Source organism: Eublepharis macularius, chromosome 18, assembly GCF_028583425.1.
Source record: "Eublepharis macularius isolate TG4126 chromosome 18, MPM_Emac_v1.0, whole genome shotgun sequence".
Taxonomy (NCBI): domain Eukaryota; kingdom Metazoa; phylum Chordata; class Lepidosauria; order Squamata; family Eublepharidae; genus Eublepharis; species Eublepharis macularius.
Window position 1 is genome coordinate 10,559,987 of NC_072807.1, and position 19,849 is coordinate 10,579,835.

Sequence of the window (19,849 nt, forward strand, 5' to 3'; positions counted from 1 at the left end):
TGCCTGTTACCTCCTGCGGCTTGATTTCCCTGTTCTCCACTCAGCCTCCATCCCTCCAGCAGATTAATACATTTGTGAGCCTGTCCCTCCATCACTTCTTCTCTTTCCTTCTGACTCTTTCATGTGCTTCACCCAACCTAAGATGGTCCTATTAAAAAAATCCTGAAACTGTGCGGGTTCAACTCTCATCCAGAAAGCGTCAATAACGTGACTATGTTTCCTTTTTGATCAGAATTCTGGGCAATTCTGGAATGGTGAAATGAGTTTGGAAGGGGGAGGATGAGAGAAACCCCATGATCTGACTGTGTAAAGGTTCCATGGAATGTGGATTGGGTCTGTTTAGCACAACCAGAAGACTGCAGAAACCAAAACGATTCCTCAGTCCATTCCAGGCACACACAGAGACTTAACTGCCTTTTCGTGAATAGATGGTTGGAGGAGTGCAAAGTGGGGGCTAGAAGAGCCAGTTTGGTGCAGTGGTTAAGCGTGGTAGGACTTCAACCTGGAGAACTGGGTTTGATTCCCCACTAGGGCTGCCAGACCCCCGGTGGGGGCGGGGGATCCCCTGCCCCCACCCTCCCACCCCCGCCCCCACTTACCTGGCCAGCGCACCCCCGCGCACAGCAGCCACAGGATCAGGCCTGTTTTGGCCTGGATTGGGGCCCCTGTGGAGCGCAGGAGCATGCCAGCACTCCGCGGGGGCCCACAACGGGCCCAATCCATGCCAAAACGGGCCCAATCCACACCCGTTTTGGCACGGATTGGGTCCGTTTTGGCGCGGAGCGGGCCTGTTGTGGGCCCCTGTAGAGCGCAGGAACACTCCCACGCTCCACAGGGTTCCAAAATGGGCCCAATCCGCTTCAAAACGGACCCGATCCATGCCAAAACGGGCCCAGATTGGTTGTGGGCCCCTGTGGAGCACAGGAGCGTTCCTGCGCTCCGCAGGGGCCCACAACAGGCCCATTCCATGCCCAAACAAGGGCTACATGATGACGTCACTCCCAGAAGTGACGTGATCACGCTTGCAGGAGCGCGCACACACGCTTTGCGCACGCACACACAAGCTCCTGCAAGGTAAGAGCCAGGCCCCAGTCTCCCGCCGGGAGATCGAGGGGGCCTGGCAACCCTATTCCCCACTCCTCCTCTTGAAGCCAGCTGGGTGACCTTGGGCCAGTCACAGCTCTCTCAGCCCCACCCAGCTCACAGGGTGATAGTTGTGCGGATAATGAGAGCATACGTTGTAAACTGCTCTGAGTGGGTATTCAGTTGTTCTGAAGGGTGGTATATACATCGAATGTTATTATTGTTCTTATGCCACAGACTTCCTTGGGCGACTCTTGAAGCAGATGAGGTGGGCTTCTAATGGCCACTGTGGCTGAAGGATGGTGAAGCCATCTCATCACCTGCTGACTGCACCAGAAGTGACTGCAACATTTGTTGAACGGGCTGGAATCTGCTGCCATAATAGTGGGTGGTAGGGGTGCCAACAGCAGCTTGGGAAACTCCCAAAGGTTTGGTGGGCAGAGCCTGGGAAGGGGTTGGGAGCTCAGAGGGGATATGATACCATAGAGTTTATCCTCTGAAGCGGCCCTTTCCTCCAGGGAACTGATCTCTGTAGACTGGTGATCAGCTATAATTCTGGGAGAACTGGAGGATGGCAACCCTAGTGAGTGGGCCTTTGTTTTCTCTTTGAACAGGCTCCAGTCTCCAGCAGGCAAAAACCTCTGCAGGAATAACTGTTATTCGTCTTTAAGGTGCATCTGTTGGCTCCCCCTCTGGAAATGGCAGGACCTACGGTTATCTTCTGGCTTCTGTTGGAGAGGAATCCAGGGGGACCCCTTTTGAAAGCGATAGCTGCACGACACGTTCAAACTGGCATGAGAACGACCGTTGTGTGAGGGAGACTAGAAAGTGCTAACCTGCAGGCTTGGGATTCTCTGAGGGAAGTTATGATTGCAATAACAGTATTATAATAACTGTGCTTATACACCACTCATCTAGGCGGATTAGTGCCCCACTCGGAGCAGTGAACAAAGTCAACATTGTTATCCCCACAATACAGCTGTGGAGCTGGGGCTGAGAGGAGCGGCTTCCGGAAGGCCGCCTACTGAGCTCTTGGCAGTAGTGGGATTCGAACCTGTAGAGTGCCGCTGAACTACTTAACCGTTGTGCTACATCCAATTAGATAGGCCTCAAACTTAGAATGTGACTCGTCTCACTTGGGAAAGGGGTGTAAAACCCGTCCCAGACATGGGCCTGGGCCAGACCCTGATGAGCAGCAGCGTGGGCAAGCCTCAAGCATTGGCAGACCCATAACAGCACAAAGGAAGGCCACTCTGCAAAGGCCTGGGTCAGGCTAACATATGCCTGGACAACCCCCCCCCTTAGTTTGGTATAGTGGTTAAGAGTGGCAGGACTTTAATTTGGAGAACTGGGTTTGATCCCCCCACTCCTCTGCTCGAAGCCAGCTGGGTGACCTGGGGTCAGGCACAGCTCTTGCAGAGCTCTCTCGGCCTCACCCGCCTCACAAGGTGATTGTCGTGAGGATAACAACAACACACTTTGTAAACCGCTCTGAGTGGGCGTTATGTTGTCCTGAAGGGTGGTATATAAATTGAATGTCGTTGTTGTTGTTAGTGTATCGTAATCCTGAACAAATAGGCACTTACCAGTTCTACAGATCACGTTGTTGAAGACCGCCTCGTTCTCGACTCCTTCAGGCTTCACGCAGAGAGAAGGGAGAGGGGAAAGGGGGGAAGATGAGAACAAGTGCCAGAGACGTGTGGTAGGAATCACCTCCAGGTGCAAGAAACATGATCTTTTAGGCCCTGCATGAGTAGCCTGGGCTTCTGTGAGGCTCGCAAGAAAGCTGTGAGGTAGACATTTTTCTATACTTATGATACTTGGGCTGCTAACCTCCAGGTGAGGCCAGGGTTGCCTCTGGGAGGGGGGACCTGGCACTTACCTCGTGCCAGCAGCCTGGTGTTCTTCGCACAAGCTTCAGTGCCAGTGTGATGATGTCACCCCCGGAAGTGACATCGTCGTGCCAACCTTGGGAGTGCTCCCACGCTCTGTGGAGGGCCAATTTGGCCTGTTTGGGGCCCAAATCGGCCCCAAACGAAGAGCAGGAATGCTCCCACGGCTGGTGCGATGATGTCACTTACAGGGGTGACGTCTTTGCGCCCCTTGTGAGGATGTGCACAGCACGCAATTCTGGGGTGCCTGGTGGTGGCGGGCAACCTCCGGGAGTTTGCCATCTCCCACTGACCACTGGTGGGTTGGCGGGAAAGGTCGCAAACCCCCGGGAGTTTGCCTACCATTGGTAGGCACCTGAGAACCCTAGGTGAGGCCTAGGTGAGGCCTGGAGTTCTGGTTAAAATGGCAAGACTATGTTTCCCAGCATGACCAGAGTCCCTACATCAAAGCAGCCAGTTTTTCCTCTGAATCACAAACACTTTTAAAAAATGACATTTTCCTATATCTTTTCACATCCCTACAGGTAAAGACCAGGTGAGGTGAGCCTGATCTCGTCAGATCTTAGAAGCTAAGCAGGGTCGGCCTTGGTTAGTAACTGGATGGGAGAACTCCAACAAAGACCGGGCCTGCAGAGGCAGGCAATGGCAAACCACCTCCGTTAGTCTCTTGCCATGAAAACCCTGCCAGGGGTCGCCATCAATCAGCAATGACTTGAGGGCACTCTTCACCACCACAGGTATCCCAAAGACATGCGTGTTTTATCAACTGCAGCTTCTGGCAGCCCTGTGCATGTGAGGAGCGGTCTCTCTTTGCCTGTCCAGGTGGGGAATGTGTAGGATGATTTTTGGGGCCAAGTCCCGAATTAAGTGGATAGAGGGTCGCAGGCCTCAAGGAGGCTGGGAAAGCCTCAGGGCCATTGGCCAGGGACTTTACTGGATGACCTGGCCCCACCACGACCAACCAAAGTCACCTCAACTCACAGCACCGTAAGTATGAGGAGGGAAATGAAGGGGCAGAAAAGGGAAGCACAAAGGATGTGGGTTTTATTGTGTTTTTTCATTTCGCTTTTCCTTTTTTTATTCTTTGGAAAGGAATGAAAAATCAGTATGCAGGTATTGTTTTTCTGCATAAATACTTGCAATTATGTGTATGTTATTACTGACCACCCCAGCGTTCCCCACCCCCAAGACTAAAACAGCCCACAAACCTCAACTAAAAATGACTTGATCACAGTGTCTGTTTGTCCTTCGCTGGGGATCTTCACTATTTCGTTCCCACACAGCTTTTCAGATTTTATCGACTCAGCACTCACTGTAACATTCACTTCACCTAGAACAGAAATGGCCTCCCGTCAGGGGGGTCAATCACCAACTTTTCTTCTCCCTGGTTCCCTCTCGGACAATTTGGAGGCACACAGTGATGCAACAGGACTTAGGAGCCAGCCAGCTCCTGTGTTCGGATCTGGGCCTTCCTTTTATGCTTTTGATATTCATTGAGGCAGCAGCCCCATTTGCTGAAGGGCACTTGGCAAGAATCAGCAAACTAAATACTTCTGTGCAGAACTGGATCTGTTCCTGGGTCACAATGGGTTTTTAATTTTTCAACATTTTAACATTGCAACTATAGTGCAGTGGTCCCCAACTTTTTCAAGTATGAGGACTTCTTTTTAACATCAAAATATTTTGTGGACCCCCACATGATAGAAGTTGTACAAGCTTCCACGGGAGCAGGGGGGATTGAGCCGGGGCGCCCATATCCTAGTCCGACACTTTCATTGCTACACCTTGGTGGCCCTAATTGTGATGTCTTATTGGGGACTGGCCAAGGGTCAGAGGGGACCTTGTCCAGCACTGCCATGTGCCTCCATTGACAGCACATATCTCCCTAGGAAATGGTCCGGCTTTGCCGCCCCCATAAATGGTGCCACACTACCTCCGCTCATACATTTGGCTGGAGATGAGGCTGCAGTAGGTGACAATGGAGCCACGTTTGCATATTCTTTTGGGCCACGGTTTGATCAGGCACTCAGGGCCAAGCTACAAGTGACGAAGCGAACAGACTCACATGTATTCTTCCCTGTTCACTTGCCCTCCACTTGCGCTCCACTTGATCATCATGTAGTGATCAAGTGGAGCGCAAGTGGAGTGCAAGTGAACAGGGAGGAAAACATGTGTCTGTTCGCTTGCCATTCAAGTGTCATTCGTCACTTGTAGCTTGGCTCTGAGACAGAGACCCAGTTCATCCTGTGTGCTGTCTTCCCAATGGAAAGAAGGGACGGAGAGCCAAGCTACAAGTGACGAATGACACTTGAACGGCAAGCGAACAGACTCCTGTCTTTTCCTCCCTGTTCACTTGCCCTCCACTTGCGCTCCACTTGATCACATACAATGAAAGGCAAGTGAACAGGGAGGAATACACAGGAGTCTGTTCACTTGCCAGGCAAGTGTAACTCATCCCTTGTAGCTTGGCCCTGAGCTGCCACTCTCATGCACCACCGCTTGCAACTCTGAGCCAGTGGAATGAGTGACAGGGAAATTCTTTCCTGTATTAGTCTGATTGCAAGAAGGATACCGAGGTCAGGATGCCAGAGCCAGAGGGGGTCAGTGGCAGCTTTGTTACTCCTGCTGAGCTCCTGATTCTGCCAGCAATAAACCTGCTTCCAGGGCAGGGATACAAGGAGATAAATCAAGACGGGTAGCCGTGTTTGTCTGTCTGTAGCAGTAGAAAAGAGCAAGAGTCCAGTGATGCCTATAAGACTACAAAATTGCAGGTAGGGTTGGAGCTTTTGTGAAGAAGGGAGCAGTGACTCATGAAAGCTCATACCTGACCACAAATTCTGTTAGTTTTATAGGTGCTGCTGGACTCTTGCTCTTTTCTAGGGGTAAAAGACTATTCCTTCTTCATTAATCTTAAAAGCTGACTGGGCATTACTCAGCTGGGCATTAAACCATGCCCCAAAGTCACTCTCTGTATTCGTTTCTGTCAATCTCTGATCAAATGGGAGCAAGACTGCTCCCCTCCTGAATTAGGAGGCAGGAGCCGTCCATGCATGCCCACGCAAACACAATTCCTCTGACTCCACCGTTGATGTTAGTGCAGCTGCTTACCCAAAGATTTTGGTGTAACTGTCCAGGACACCATTTGCCTTTCACTCATACACAGACAGTAAGATTCTTCCTCATTCTCCAGAGGGGAAGCCACAAAGTCCACAGAGGGAGCCAAGGATATGGCCACCTGCCCATCAACAAAAAGGTGTTACTGGGGAGGGGCGACATTTAATATTAATATTTATACCATGCTATAAATCTGTGCTAAGAGTTGCTCAGCTCTGCAATGGGTGGAAATCATGCAACTTTCCTATTTCTTATTTAGTATTTTGCTACCTGCTTCTACGACTTCTTTTAACTCTGCAAGTCGTGGAGGCGAGAAACTCTCTACCCCCCCCTCCCGCTCTCCATTGGACTTCTTATTCCGCTTCTGAGATGTCACAAGCCAGCTCCAAATAGAACCATTTCCAGGCAGAAATCTTAAACGTAAGATGCGTTTACACGTGTGAATGAACACATGGCGGATGGTTGGGCGCAATGAGGCCAGCAGGGCTGATCCTGTTCCCCTTCCCTCCATGCACTGATGCACGCATGAACAGACATTTGGAGTAGAAACAGGAGGCTGACAATAAGGTGAGAGAGAGACAAGGTTGGATCTATCAATCCATCGGTGGAGGGAGTACAAATTGTTGCCACATTCTCACCACAAATGTCCTTTCTGACCCCCAGAAAGTTGCCTCTGGGCTTGTGGGACCAGCATGAACATCACACAGGTCAATGCAGCAGTGCATAGCAGAAAAAGGGCAAAATCATCCCGCCTCCCTCTTCTAAGAGCCTCTCTACATGAAACGCCTTGGCGCATGTTCATCAAACGTAAAGAGATGCAATGTTAGCAGGGAAGCGTAGTTTAAAAAGACAGAGTCGGTGGATAGTTTTTACGCTGCTTATGTTTTGATGGCTTAAGTTTTAATACTGTACTTTAAAAAACTGTAAGCCTCTTCAAGCAGGACTCTGAAGAGACGACATCGAAATATTCTAAATAAATAAAATAGATTCAAGCATGAGTGGAAAGACAAAATGATTTCTGGCTTTGTGGTATAGGTAGTGGTTAAGTGTGGGACTCTAATCTGGAGAACTGGGTTTGATTCCCTACTCCTCCGCTTGAAGCCAGCAGGGTGACCTTGGGCTAGTCACAGTTCCTTCAGAGCTCTCTCAGCCCCACCCACCTCACAGGGTGATTGTCATGAGGATAATAATAACACACTTTGTAAACCACTCTGAGTGGCCATTAAAGTCCTGAAGGGCGGTATATAAATCTAATGTTATTTTTATATTATTATTATTAAGCCAGGCAGTAAACATTCCTCACTCACTCTGATGCAGTGCTGGAGATAGGTGAAGACTGTGGCCTTCAGGACAAAGGCTTCACCCCGCACAACCGAGTAAGGCAAGGAGACTTCCAGGAAGAAGGGTTGGGAGGTCTTGATGGAGACAGTCTGGGAGAGGCCGAAGCCTGCCTCCGCCGATGTACAGAAGGCGCCTGCGTTCCACTCTGTGATGGTGTCTGGAATGGTCACGGGCACGTCCGCCTGTCCGTCAGAACTGCCGAAAGGACACAGGGAGCAAAGGGTGGGAAGGAATTCCACAGTACTTTGAGGAAGCAATCTTTTTTGTCTGTTTGTTTATAAACTTTTTATTCAACGAAAACAATTACAACATACAAACTTGAACCTGTACAACGAACAAACAATCAATTCAATGCATGAAATTTTGTTACAGAAGGAGAGACAGCACATGTCAACAAAGTTATATACATTGTGGACCATTATAGTGTAAAACCCTTTGACATAGTTATTGTTTGAAGGATTTTTGATTTCGGCTGAATGTTATGTTTTTCAACATATTCAAAAAACGGGAACCATTTTTCCACAAAATTGGAGCTCACCGGAAACTTCTCCGCTACATAGATATCATCGTGTGTTTTTTCCACAATGAAATAATTCCACACTTTTTCCAACCATGCTTCAATTAAGGGAGCTGAGTTTTTCTTCCAAACCAAAGCTATCTCATTCTTTGCCACTACAAAAAGAGTTGCCATCAGTTCTCTTCTAATTTTAGGTATAGGTAAATCACCCCACTGATTCAAGAAGATAATCTTGGGGTCTAACGGGATTATATATCCTGTTATTTTTGAGGAAGCAATCTTGAAGTAGGGGTTAGTTCTACAAGGACTGCCTTTATAAACAAACTTCCATTTCTTTGTTTGCAACCTTAGGTTCAAATGGAAAAATCTGGATCCCAGAAACACATGAATGGAAACAGATGACTGCTAATAGAGTGGCAAATACCTAAACATGTACAGAAGTAGCCCTCTGTTGCCTCCAACCACAGGGCAAGCCCAGTGTTACCACACACACATATATCAGATGGGGCCTGGAGTGCTTCAGGAATTATAACAGATCACCACCAGACTATAGAGATCAGTTCCCTTGGAGAAAACGGGCGCTTCAGAGGGTGAACTCTATGGCATCAATCATACCCCTCCCCTTCCACCCCCCAACCCTGCCTTCCCCAGATTTTACCTCCAAATCCCCAGGAATTTCCCAATCCAGAGTTGACAACACACACGCACACACTTCATATAGATAACATAGTTTTCAGGTAATTGGACTATATCCGTATAAACAGTATGAAATATTTGCAAAGCCTCTTGACGGCTATGGCAATTTGTATAAAAATAATAGGCATTTTGTTGCCTGATTGCAGAAGTGTGTTATTTCTAACTGCATTTTCTAACAACGAGCAGTGTTTTGTGGCATGATTGCAGAAGTTTCACAAGGCTGCTAACTGGACAAGAAAAAAAGATGTCCTGTGACTGTCCCTTTACCAGAGGTTTCATGGGTGGAACTGGGCAGCTGAAGCGTTTCATGGCATGAAATAAAAGAAAAGCACCTAACAATTGTGTGCAGCTCATACGGGTATCAAAAGGACAGCTAGCGGGACCACTTTTAAAAGTTGGCAAACCTATTCACAAATTGACATTTGCTATGTGATTATATTGTTTAAGTTTTCCTTTAGTATTCTGGCAAAGAGTTCCTAGTTAAGCACAGAAGCGTGTTACGTTTTGTTGGGTGTTTTCACAACAAAATTAGCGATGCTCTTACAAGGTAGCCAATGTGATGTAGTGGGGAGAATGCCCGAGTATTTCATAACGCACTTTTGAACAATTGTTTATGTTCCCTTCCCAGTCTGGCGACGTCTCTCGTACTGGACTCCGGCAAGGAGTTCGCAGCAACCCGTCAGCCCCACTTGCTCCCCTTCTGCATTTGGCACAACTGGATTCTCTGAATATTATTTGTAACAGTTTCATGATGTGTTCTTTTGTGTCCATTATTGCATGTACATTAGCCAGTATTGTTACTGTGTTCTTTATGCAGTTTTCTGCCATCTTTTAGAGCTCTTTTAGAGGAACCACACGGCTGGATTTCAAAGAAATCTCCAAACAAAAAAAGAAAACGTTAAATATGTATATATAAAGAGAAATAAATACATTTGTCAAAAGCATGCCCCTTTATAGCAGCAGGATCACCACTTTCCTACTAACCCTAAAATGTCTTTGTGAGGATCGTTGTAACTAAATTGCCTCAGCCCACAAGGATTAAAATTGTTGCTTACTTGACTGAGGCTTCCAACCAAAGCCACGTCTCGGGGGAAAGGGTCCTGTCCATAGGTGCTCCTGCCCTTACCACGGGAGATGCTGGATGTTCTGCAAGAAGCACAGGAGACAGTGAGAGTGGCGGAGAGATGCACGCTTGCCGCTGAAAAGCCTTGCCTTGCTATCTGATGGCTGTTTCACACATGCATGTCCTTCGCCAAGGGGCAGGCACCTGCGAAGCAGCTCTTTGCCAGTTGACTCCCCATGTAAAACCAAGCGGCTGTCAGTCTATGAAGTTCAGGTTACTCTGATTTCATCTCCCACCCCTTGCATCAAGGTCTCTTGAATCAAAGGTTATTTATTGAGAGAGTATATATTCAAAGAACAAGTGTCCATAGGTAATCCAAAGGCTACGACAGCTTCTGGCTGTACACAAAGCCCTTGAGAATGACGTGTCAATTGCTTGTTACAAGCCTGATCTCGTCAGATCTCAGAAGCTAAGCAGGATCGGCCTCAGTTAGCAATTGGATGGGAGACCTCCAAGGAAGACCAGGGTTGCAGAGGCAGGCAATGGCAAATCACCTCTGTTAGTCTCTTCCCATGAAAACCCCACCAGAAGTTGCTGTAAGTCAACTCTGACTTGAGGCCACTCTCCACCACCACCACCAGAGTGCTCCAGCTACCTCCACGGGATAGTGGCTCAGTCTATCAACACGTACACCTGCATGGTGGGGCAGTCAGACTAAGATCTGGGAGAGACAGGTTTGAATCCCCACTCTGTCAGGGAAGTTTGCTGTGTGACCACACAAACTCTCAGCTGAACCTACCTCACAGGGCTGTTGTGGGGATAGGATGGAGGAGAGATATATTATATAAGCTACCAAGGATCCCCGCTGGGGAGAAAGGTGGGATACAAATGAAGTAAAATTTAAAAGTAAAATATGCAGGCTTGGTTTCTCTATATGAAAGGAGATGGTGGTCAGTTCCATTTCGTTCTCTTGAGGGCAACGAGAAAACCAATCTGTGGGGATCTGAAGGTGCTGGCCACACCCCAAGAAGCGGCCCAGGGGCACTCTTGCTGCCTCTTTCGCTGCTTCTTTCTCCTCATGATCTCAGCGGCCCCTCTCCCTGCCATGTCTGCATGCCATTCATATATTCTCTGCGCTCTGTATTGATCTGACCACTGTATCCTGTGTCCTGCATTCATGTCATGCCCATATAATGTAACCATTATAATCATGCCATCCTTGGCCTGCCTGGAAACGAAAGCACTGCTGCTGAGAGAAAGTCGCCAGCCTGTTATCTCCAAAAGTGTGCTTGTTGACCTTGCAGCTGTACTGTAACTCTTCACAGGGGAAAGAGGGAGTTTGATTCCTTGTAATCTTCTGTCTTTCTCTGTCCAGACAAAGCTATTGTGTTCTCATGGAACTTTTTAGGATTTTTGCGCCCAAATGCTAACTGCTCGAGGGGAGGGGGGAATTGTGCTCCATATATCAATAGTGCACATGCTTGTATAACCATTCCTGCCAACTTACTCGTCTATGGATGTACCCATGAACTTAAATAAAAACCTTTTCAACCAACGCACTGGAGTGCTTGCTATAAGGGGTTTGGGGGGGGGGAGTCTATCTGCCATGGACTGCCATCCCTAGAACTGACACTCCCGCAAAGATGCTCTGAGAAATTTCACTGTCAACATTCCTCAGAGGTTGTCACGAATTCCCTCTGAATTTTCCCTTTGTAATAGAAGTGATGTAGAAGAAAGTCCTCCTCCCTAATATCTGAGAGTTTTTCAATCATTCCTTTCCACAGAGCCTCTGGCCAGGTGGCAGACTGTCCGTCAGAGCAGAAGAAGAGGGCATTGGGAGGATCATTAATCTTGCCTTGCTGGTACAGTTCCCTGATGCCCACCAGTGACAGGCAAACTCCCAGCTTGCTGCTTGCTGCCACTGGAAGCTGACCCGGGCAAGTGCATAGGTGGTGCGCTCCCGGCAGGGCATGATGTCATCATTTCAGGAAGTGATATCGTCATGCTGGCCATGCGAGTGCTCCCGCACATCACAGGGGCCGATTTTGGTAAGTGCCGGGATGCCCCCCTCCTGCTGGGAGCCTATGGGGACCCGGCAACCATACTGGCAGGGGTCATCTGATGGTTTTAATGAATGAATGAAGATGGAGCTGACGGAAAGTGCAGAGGGGTCACTCTGCCCTTATTCTGCTTTCAGTTCTTACCGTAGCTCATTCTTACGCTTTGAAAACCTGGAACTCCACCTCTATTTAAAACTGTGTTGCAGAACTCAGGCCAACGGATCTTGATATTAGTAAAAACTTTAAGGCCAAAGTCCTATAAAACAAGCAAATAAGAGGCTTTGAAACATCTAGAAAGCATGGATATAAACGGATCTTTTTTACATGTCAGAGAGGAGCGCAGAAGATGCATTCTTGGAAAATCAAAGAGGGCCTGGCACAATGACGGGCATTTCTCTAGCTACGAATTCAGTGTCTCTTTGGCACTCACCTTCATGAGTTCATAGGGGTCACCTTTACCATGTGAAAAAGGACTGTAGTGAATGCCATCCACAATAGTATGTTTGGGAGTCACACACTGCTCCATATTTGGTTCATCCAAACGGTGGTTCTGGTAGGAATAACCTCTAAGGTTCTTCACAGGAAGCAAATTATAGACCTGAAAGCAAAGAATAATTCAATATGATATAAAATATTCCTGTCCAGCTAGTAGTCACCATGCCTCCAAATTCGTCCTCACTAGAGACCAAGTTGAGCTCTGGATGGGGACAATGGCTGCCCATCAGGATGGAAACATGGCTGCTACTTTCTAGCTGTTTCCAGGCCAGTTCCAAAAATAAAGAGAGACCAGGATGTCTTGGCATGACCAAGATATCCTGGTCTGTATCCTTGAGTGGCAGCTGTATCACCATTCTCTTGGGAGACTGAACTGGAGGCCATGGACCAGAGAGGGTGTTGCCAAGGGCCACCCCCCTCCTGTTATGGGGCCTGCCATGGACTGTGTCAGTTTCCTGCACTGCTATTGTAAAGCTCCACCAAAGACTCTGTTTGGGGGCAGCATTGCCCTTGCCTGTTTCCTGATATTTCTGCTCTATTATTTATGCCTGTTTCCTGCCTCCATGGACACTTGCCTCCCTTGGGCACAAAGCCATGCCGCCAGCAGCACAGTGCCAGCCGGAGGGACTCCCCACGAGCCTGGCCAGGTGCCCCTTGGTCAGTTCCTGTGGAGACTCTCTTGCAGGTCGGTCACTGGGTCTGCCCTTGCCTCCAGGCAGTCTGCTAGCAAGCCCAAGCTGTGCCAAGGCAGAAGCCATGTTCCCAGGCAGCAAAAGACCAACATGAACAGCTTGCTCTGAGAAGCCATTTCGTAAACGCGTGCCTGTCACGTCCGCAGCAGCCAGCCTCACCCTGCTATGCATATCTTGGAAGCCGCCCCAGAATGGAAGCTAAGTGCCGGCTGTCCTGAACACCTAATGGACGCATCTCAATACAACCTCCACATTCCAGAGCTGATGCTATCCTGGAAGATATAATCAACCCACCCGGCACTCCCCTCCCCTCCTTTGTCCCCTCTTCTCGAGGTGTCACAAACAATCATATGTTCAGATCCTAAAGTGGCCCATTAAGGATAGTTGTAGACCCATTAAGCCTTTGTTTCCTCCGTGAGAACCACAGGGAAAGGCATGCGCTTCAGGGTACGTTTTTGGGTACTTAAGCAGGCTTTCCCTGCCATGAGGAGCGCGCACCATTCCTATCTTGAACCCCGACCGTCTCTCTGTGGGTCTAGTGCAGGCATTAGATTTCGCCACGCTTCACTGCTGCATCTTGATTCTATGCCGTGACCAGGTGAGTATTGCCCCGTTCCGTCAATCTCAAGTGGGCTCTCCTGCTAATCCAAATGGCTCTATTTTTCCTACTCTTTATTTCCTAGTTCTTGTGTGTACCTTGCTTGTGTGTGCTATTGTAGGCTTACGCAACGTTACTAGTAAAACACATTTTATCTTTATTAGTCTTGCCTCCTTATTGCACGAGAAATCTGGAAGAGGGACTCTGGTATAAGCTGGTTAAGATCCGCACTAATTAAAACCCAGACTGCAAGCTAATTCCCCTATAAAATACCAGTTCTGGTAACAAGGAGTGGCCATATTAGGCCATTTTTTGTATACCTGGAATAGATTGTAGCATCTCTTCCAGATGTGGCAATTTCCCCCAGAGGTTTGGCAAAGTGGCCTCAATTAATTCCACCTCTGCCAAAACTTTTTAGAGCAGAAATCGGAAGCGGGGGCTTCCTGTTTCACAGCTCACTTGCTGATCTACTGTGCTACACCGTCTCACAATAATGATGATATTCAAAACACTCAAGATCCACATCAGGTTTCCCATCTAACTTGAGTTGAACTGGAGAGCACAATGCAAAATCTTGTGTTCCGTTCCAGTTCCATTATTGGGCCCCCGTAGTTAGTGTGACGTATAGAAAGTCCTGTGTACGAAGAGGAAGGAAAAAGATCCTCCAGGGGGCAGCAAACTCTAGCTAGCCACGACTGTAGGTGGAGTACCTTCCTTCAAAAGGGGCTTGTCCTTGTCTGTCTGCTGAACGCTATTCTTCAGCTTTTCTTCGAGAACTCTACACAAACTCTCTCGACTAGTAAGGCTGCTAGTGTCTCTCCTCTCTTTCGTCTCTAGTTTGTTAGTTCCAAAAATAGACCTTAATCAGTACAGTGTCCTGGTCGCTGCTTAGGCACTCGGCCAACAGTTAGGAGAAGGTCTTCCAGTTAGCGTTGCCAGGTCCCTATACCCTCCTGCCAGCAGTGAGGTGTGGAAGCACTCTGACACCTGTGTCATGACATCACCCCCGGAAGTGATGTCATCACACCGCCCATGGGAGCGCTGCCACGCTCCATGTGGGGCCAATTCACTTTCAGGGGTGACATCATTGCACCCCTTGCGCTCACATGGTGTGAGTTCCTGGGGTGCCTGCCGATGCTGGACAACCTCTGGGAGTCTGCTACCTCCCACTGACCATTGGTGGGTCGGTGGGCAAGGAGTTTGCCCGCCACAAGCCGGCACCTGGGAACCCTACCTCTAATAGCTTTGATGAACATTTTCAGAAAGGTGCTGATGTTCAGAAAACAGCTTGGGACCCTACTGTGTATAAATACTCCCCCCCTCCCCGCATGGCATATTTTTGTTTATGATTTGTGGGATAGCTGAACCTCCTTCCACAAAGGGAGATGAAGGGTTTGCTGTCTCTGGATGAATTACACTCATCCTGAACTTATCTTACCGCCCCCCTCCCCCCGAGCAGTTTTTCATCTGTTTTACAGGTTTGCTTATTAAGGCAGATGGGTGGGAGGAATTAATATATCTGACTAATATATTCAACAACAGCACCTCATATATTCATTAGCAAGATTTTTGGGCATTGAAGAGATCGCATTTCTTTCCAAGATGCAGCTTGGACTCACAGTACGAGGTGAGAGCTCAGCTTCAGGTTTCAGAACGCTCTTATCAACAGCACGGATAGCACAAAGGGAATCTTTGTAGGCCGCAAGATGGAGCTGTGTCTTGCTGTTGGGCAGGCCTTCGGCAGCCGAAAACGACAATTTCACCTGCAAAAATAGAAGGTCACTGGACAATCACATATACAGCAGCATAAAAAAAATGTATCCTGGATTTGGCTTGGGCTCCCCTCTCATGTCGTTAACCTTTCAGTAGTTCACTAGCTCTACCTATAAAAGTGTTTCCTACCAGGTGACTAGTTTGCCAAATGAAGAGCCCTGTTAGTTTAATTATTTTTTTTAGCCTTCTATTTGTAATACAATAATTTTGTTGATATCAGAATGGCATCTGGTACCCATACCCAGGACACAATTCTATGTTTCACATCTGAATGCCAGCCAATGATCCTATCCCCACTCCTCTTTCAACGAGGGAACAAAAATGCAAAATATTGTACTGTGATATGTTCCTTGAAGGAATGAAAATTGGTGTTCATGTTCAGGGCACCATTCTACATCTTAAGTTTGAAATCACATGTTAACAAGAGAGCTAGATAAATGCAAAACACACTGCAGTGCAATATTTAACATAATAGAGAGACCACAGAGAAATATGGTATGAATATTTGCAACATAAATTTCCACCAGATGTCCAAAACTCTGGCAAATTGGCCAACACTGTGTAATCTGCCTTGAGACTCAGTAAAAAAGGCAGACTATAAATAAATAAATAAATAAATTAGAAATCACGTTTTAGTTATCCAAACTGTAATTTGTGACCCTTAAGTCATTTAAGTTGCACACAGAATGGCAAGTAGCTAATTTTAAATTGCTTTGATGCATCTGCTCCTGTTAAATGTTACGGTAACTGGATAAAAAGAGACAAAACAAGGGCGTCTTACCCAAGCCCTCTTGTGAAAAGTCCCCCCTTGCTGGAGTTTGCAGAGTTTAACACCAAGGCAACTGGCGCATAGATGGGCTTACATGCTCCTTTCCCTAGGGCTGCCATGACTCCTACCATGGCCAGAGGCATTGTGTCATCTACACCTCCAGCATATCTGCCATGTGTTATGAATTTCTTGCTGCAGTGTGTAGCGTACCTCTGAGAACATGCAGAGGGAACCTGTTTTGCTGACTGGCTGCTAGCTGCTTATGTCGCAGGTGTTTTGGTTACCATTTCCTGGCCAGCCTGTGAACATGGCCTTGAAGTTCCAGCCGAGACTGCACCAACATCCTAAGAGACTGAGCAGATCTCATCCTTCCCCTCCTCCCCTCTCTCCTGGCTCCATGACCCAGTGCGCCAAAATCCTAATGGGCTTTCTTTCCTATTGGGGGCGGGGAGTTTGCCCTATAATTAACCTTGCTTTGCTACCATGCATCACTTCAGCCAATGGTCCTGTCTGACCCTCTTGATACTGGTATTCTTCCTTAATAAAGTAACTTTAACTCATACACCTGAGTGATGCAGTGAAGTGCTTGGGGAAAATACGTGGCAAGACCTGACACATTGCGTTGGCAGTGGCAATTTTTTTTAAAAAAGCTGATGTTGGCTACATTCATACGTTCCAGGAAAAACCAAGATGTGATGTAGGGTAGCTCTAGGAATCACTGGAAACTCTATGGCAATCTTTTTGTTTTTATCATAGTTTCCAACAATTCCTAGAGCTACCATACCATAGAGTTTCCAGCGATTCCTAGAGGTATCCTATATCATCTCCAGGTTTTCCCCAGAAGTGACATAGGGATGCAACCGACGTCACAAATACCCACGTCCCTATCCTCAACCCTCCCAATGGTTGCTAGGCTTGACCTGGAAGCCCTGCCATTTGCTCACTCTCTTACACCAGTTCTGCAATGAAAGAAGCAGTCATTTTGTGTATGCACTGGGACTGGAAGTGTTTGGTGTACTTCCATTTACCTTATTTGAAAAGCAGTTTTCAACAGCAAATTCTATAGTGTCAGCAACAAGTTCTCCACTGGGCAGAATGACATATAGAAACAAGTTCAATACAGGAGCAGTTTTGATGTCCACAGAGAGATCCAGAAGAAACATTCCTTTGGCTAGTGGATTGAAAAACAAATCAGAGAGAGAGAGAGAGAGAGAGAGAGAGAGTACTTTTGACTGACTTTCAGCTGCTGGTTGAGGGAACTTTGAAGTACAAACCGGAAGTTAAATTTCCCTCCCCCAGGCAATCCCTTGACTCCCCCCCCCTTCCCTCCCTTTATCCCTGTAGGCAAGAGCCAAAAAGGAATGTACAGATGACGAGAGAGCAAGATGTCCATTGCTCCAAGCAGATTTTCTTTCTGTTCTGGACAAGGAAGGGCTAGTGTATTTCCCTGGAGATGCTGAAAGGGGAGGGCACCTCACCGCGTATGAAAACAGCACCTGTTCCTCTCCCAGCCGGCAAGCACCTTTGGATGAAGGGGAAGAAGCAGAGGAAGGCGGGAAGCATTTACCTTTTCCATTCTCCACAGGCTCTGCATGGATCCCAGATTCCACAATACCTCCCTTGGCCATCACCTGCATGGAAAAAAGGAAATGCTGGCAGTGGAAATGGCATGTGGGAGGCTAACCTGTCCAACACCACATGCTAGGGGTGCTACCCTCAGGGCTCGAGGAGGTTCCAGAAATGCCTCACCAGATCCTGTATAGTAAACTGAAACTTAGAATTCTAATTCTGGATTTGAAGCAATTCCAGCAAGAGAAATAAAATTGCAAGACTGGTATCTGAAGTACAACAAAGATATGGTATTGCCTGGCCCCAACGTCCAAACCAGTTGTCACAGCAGCAGCTACCACCTATAACTCCAGGGCTAGGGCTGCCAAATCTCTGGTGGGGGGCAACTGGTCCCCATTGCCCAATGCAGCTCGTATTGGCAGCATGAGAAAAGTTTTTATTCACTGTCCGTCTTCTGTGCAGCCCCACATGGGACTGCGCCTGCGCAGGCCTGCCGACCGGATTTTTCTTTACTAGCAAACGTCCACTAGGGGGCGCACGTCCGATCCAATGCGCATGCACGGCCGTTTCCCGCCCGAGCGACATTGGGTGACGTCGCCCCCTTTCCCCTCAGTTTCTTCTTTGCCGCCGACCGGTGAAGATCTAGCTGTCCGCTTTTCTGAGGAAACTTTTTTCTGAGGAGAAGATGTCTGAGAAGTCGCTTTTTAAGCGTTGTTCCACCTGTGCCACGAAGATGACGAGGACGGACGGTCACTCCGTGTGCCTCGAGTGCCTGGGAGAAGGGCACATCGTCGGTAAATGTGAGCACTGCCAACGGTTCACCCCGAAGGCGAGGGCTGAGAGGGCGAATAGGCTGAACGTCCTGTTGTGGAGAAGGGCGATGCGGGCGTCGGGGGCTCCGGGTACCCCAGGGGGACCTCCACCGGCTGGTGGGACGGTTGACACCCCCCCTGAGACGGAATCTGTCCGAAGGGCCGCTTCCACTTCGCGTTCCCGCTCGCCGGATCGCCGCCAAGCCCAACACCCGACCCCGGATCCGAAGGAGGCTGCGAGTTCCGCGTCGGGTCGCAAGCATTCCATGACCCCGGATCTGAAGGAGGCTGCGAGTTCCGCGTCGGGTCGCAAGCGCTCCACTCCGCAGTCGGATCCGACTCGGAAGCGGCACCGTTCCAGGTCCCCGTCGAGGTCGGAACCGACCGCCACATCGGCTCCGAAGGTGCCGAGGACTTCTTCAGATCCGAACATTCCGGCTGGGTCGGTTCCCAAGCCGTCGGATCCGACTCCGACTCCGACGTCATCAACTCCGAAGCCCACTGAATCGGCTCGCACTGGTCGTGTTCCGAAGACGGGCTCTCGGTTGGATCCGAAGGTTTCGGATCCGTTGTCTGTGTCACCGGCTCCGATTGACCGGAACCGAAGCTCCGATCCGACTTCAGCCTCCAAGGGCGGAAAGAAGTCAAAGAAAAAATCTAAGCACCAGCACTCGACGTCGGTCCAGACGGATGAGGTCCTCTGGGAGAAGCCCTCGACCCCATCACCGCACCTGTCATCCCCGTTGCACCACTCCACTGATGGCGATGGTGACCTACCCGACGCTCCACCTCGGGCTGCCGAGACGTGGCATGCCGATGACTATATGGTGAGGGGGGACCGGCCTTACCACCTTCCTCGGAGTGGCTACGACAGAGAGGGCTCCCTGTATGCCAGCTCTCCATCGTTTGGCAGGGAGTATTGGGGTGACACTAGGAGTGAGTTCTCCCACTATGGTTCTCCTAGACGCGTCTCACCTTACCTACGTGCAGAGCCTTATCAGTGCCCGAGTCCTAGCCCGCCATCTGACCCGTCGCCAGATGACATCATCATTGGGACTGGTCGTGTGTCACCCTCTGAGGACTATCGGCTATACTCGGAGCAGATGGTCAGGATGGCCCGTTCTCTCGACATCGAGATATCGGCTGTGGATCCTAAGCCAAAGGACAAGATTCTGCAATACGTCCAGTCCGGCAACCCTCCAACTATTGCCTTCCCGTTCACCGAGGGCTTGGTGGAAATCATTCACGACATTTGTGAGAAGCCGGCCTCTGTGTACCCGACATCCCGCAAGCTGGAGGCCCTGTACAAGACACGGGATGACGTTTGTGCATACCTCTTTGCACATCCGCCTCCCTCTTCCCTCATTACGGAGGA

General features: G+C 48.8%; 1 protein-coding gene across 1 annotated transcript in view; it reads right to left on the bottom strand.

Annotated features, from left to right (window-relative positions):
• LOC129345356 (alpha-2-macroglobulin-like) overlaps positions 1-19,849 on the bottom strand; it is an 81,320-nt gene that overhangs the window by 27,365 nt on the left and 34,106 nt on the right. Inside the window, exons 13-22 of the mRNA XM_055002475.1 lie at positions 17,661-17,724; positions 17,122-17,264; positions 15,171-15,314; positions 12,197-12,364; positions 11,911-12,022; positions 9,699-9,789; positions 7,397-7,625; positions 6,084-6,210; positions 4,184-4,305; positions 2,670-2,721 (exon numbers count right to left, since the gene is read on the bottom strand). Of these exons, the coding sequence (XP_054858450.1) occupies positions 2,670-2,721; positions 4,184-4,305; positions 6,084-6,210; positions 7,397-7,625; positions 9,699-9,789; positions 11,911-12,022; positions 12,197-12,364; positions 15,171-15,314; positions 17,122-17,264; positions 17,661-17,724 (1,252 nt within the window). The remainder of the gene's footprint in view (positions 1-2,669; positions 2,722-4,183; positions 4,306-6,083; positions 6,211-7,396; positions 7,626-9,698; positions 9,790-11,910; positions 12,023-12,196; positions 12,365-15,170; positions 15,315-17,121; positions 17,265-17,660; positions 17,725-19,849) is intronic.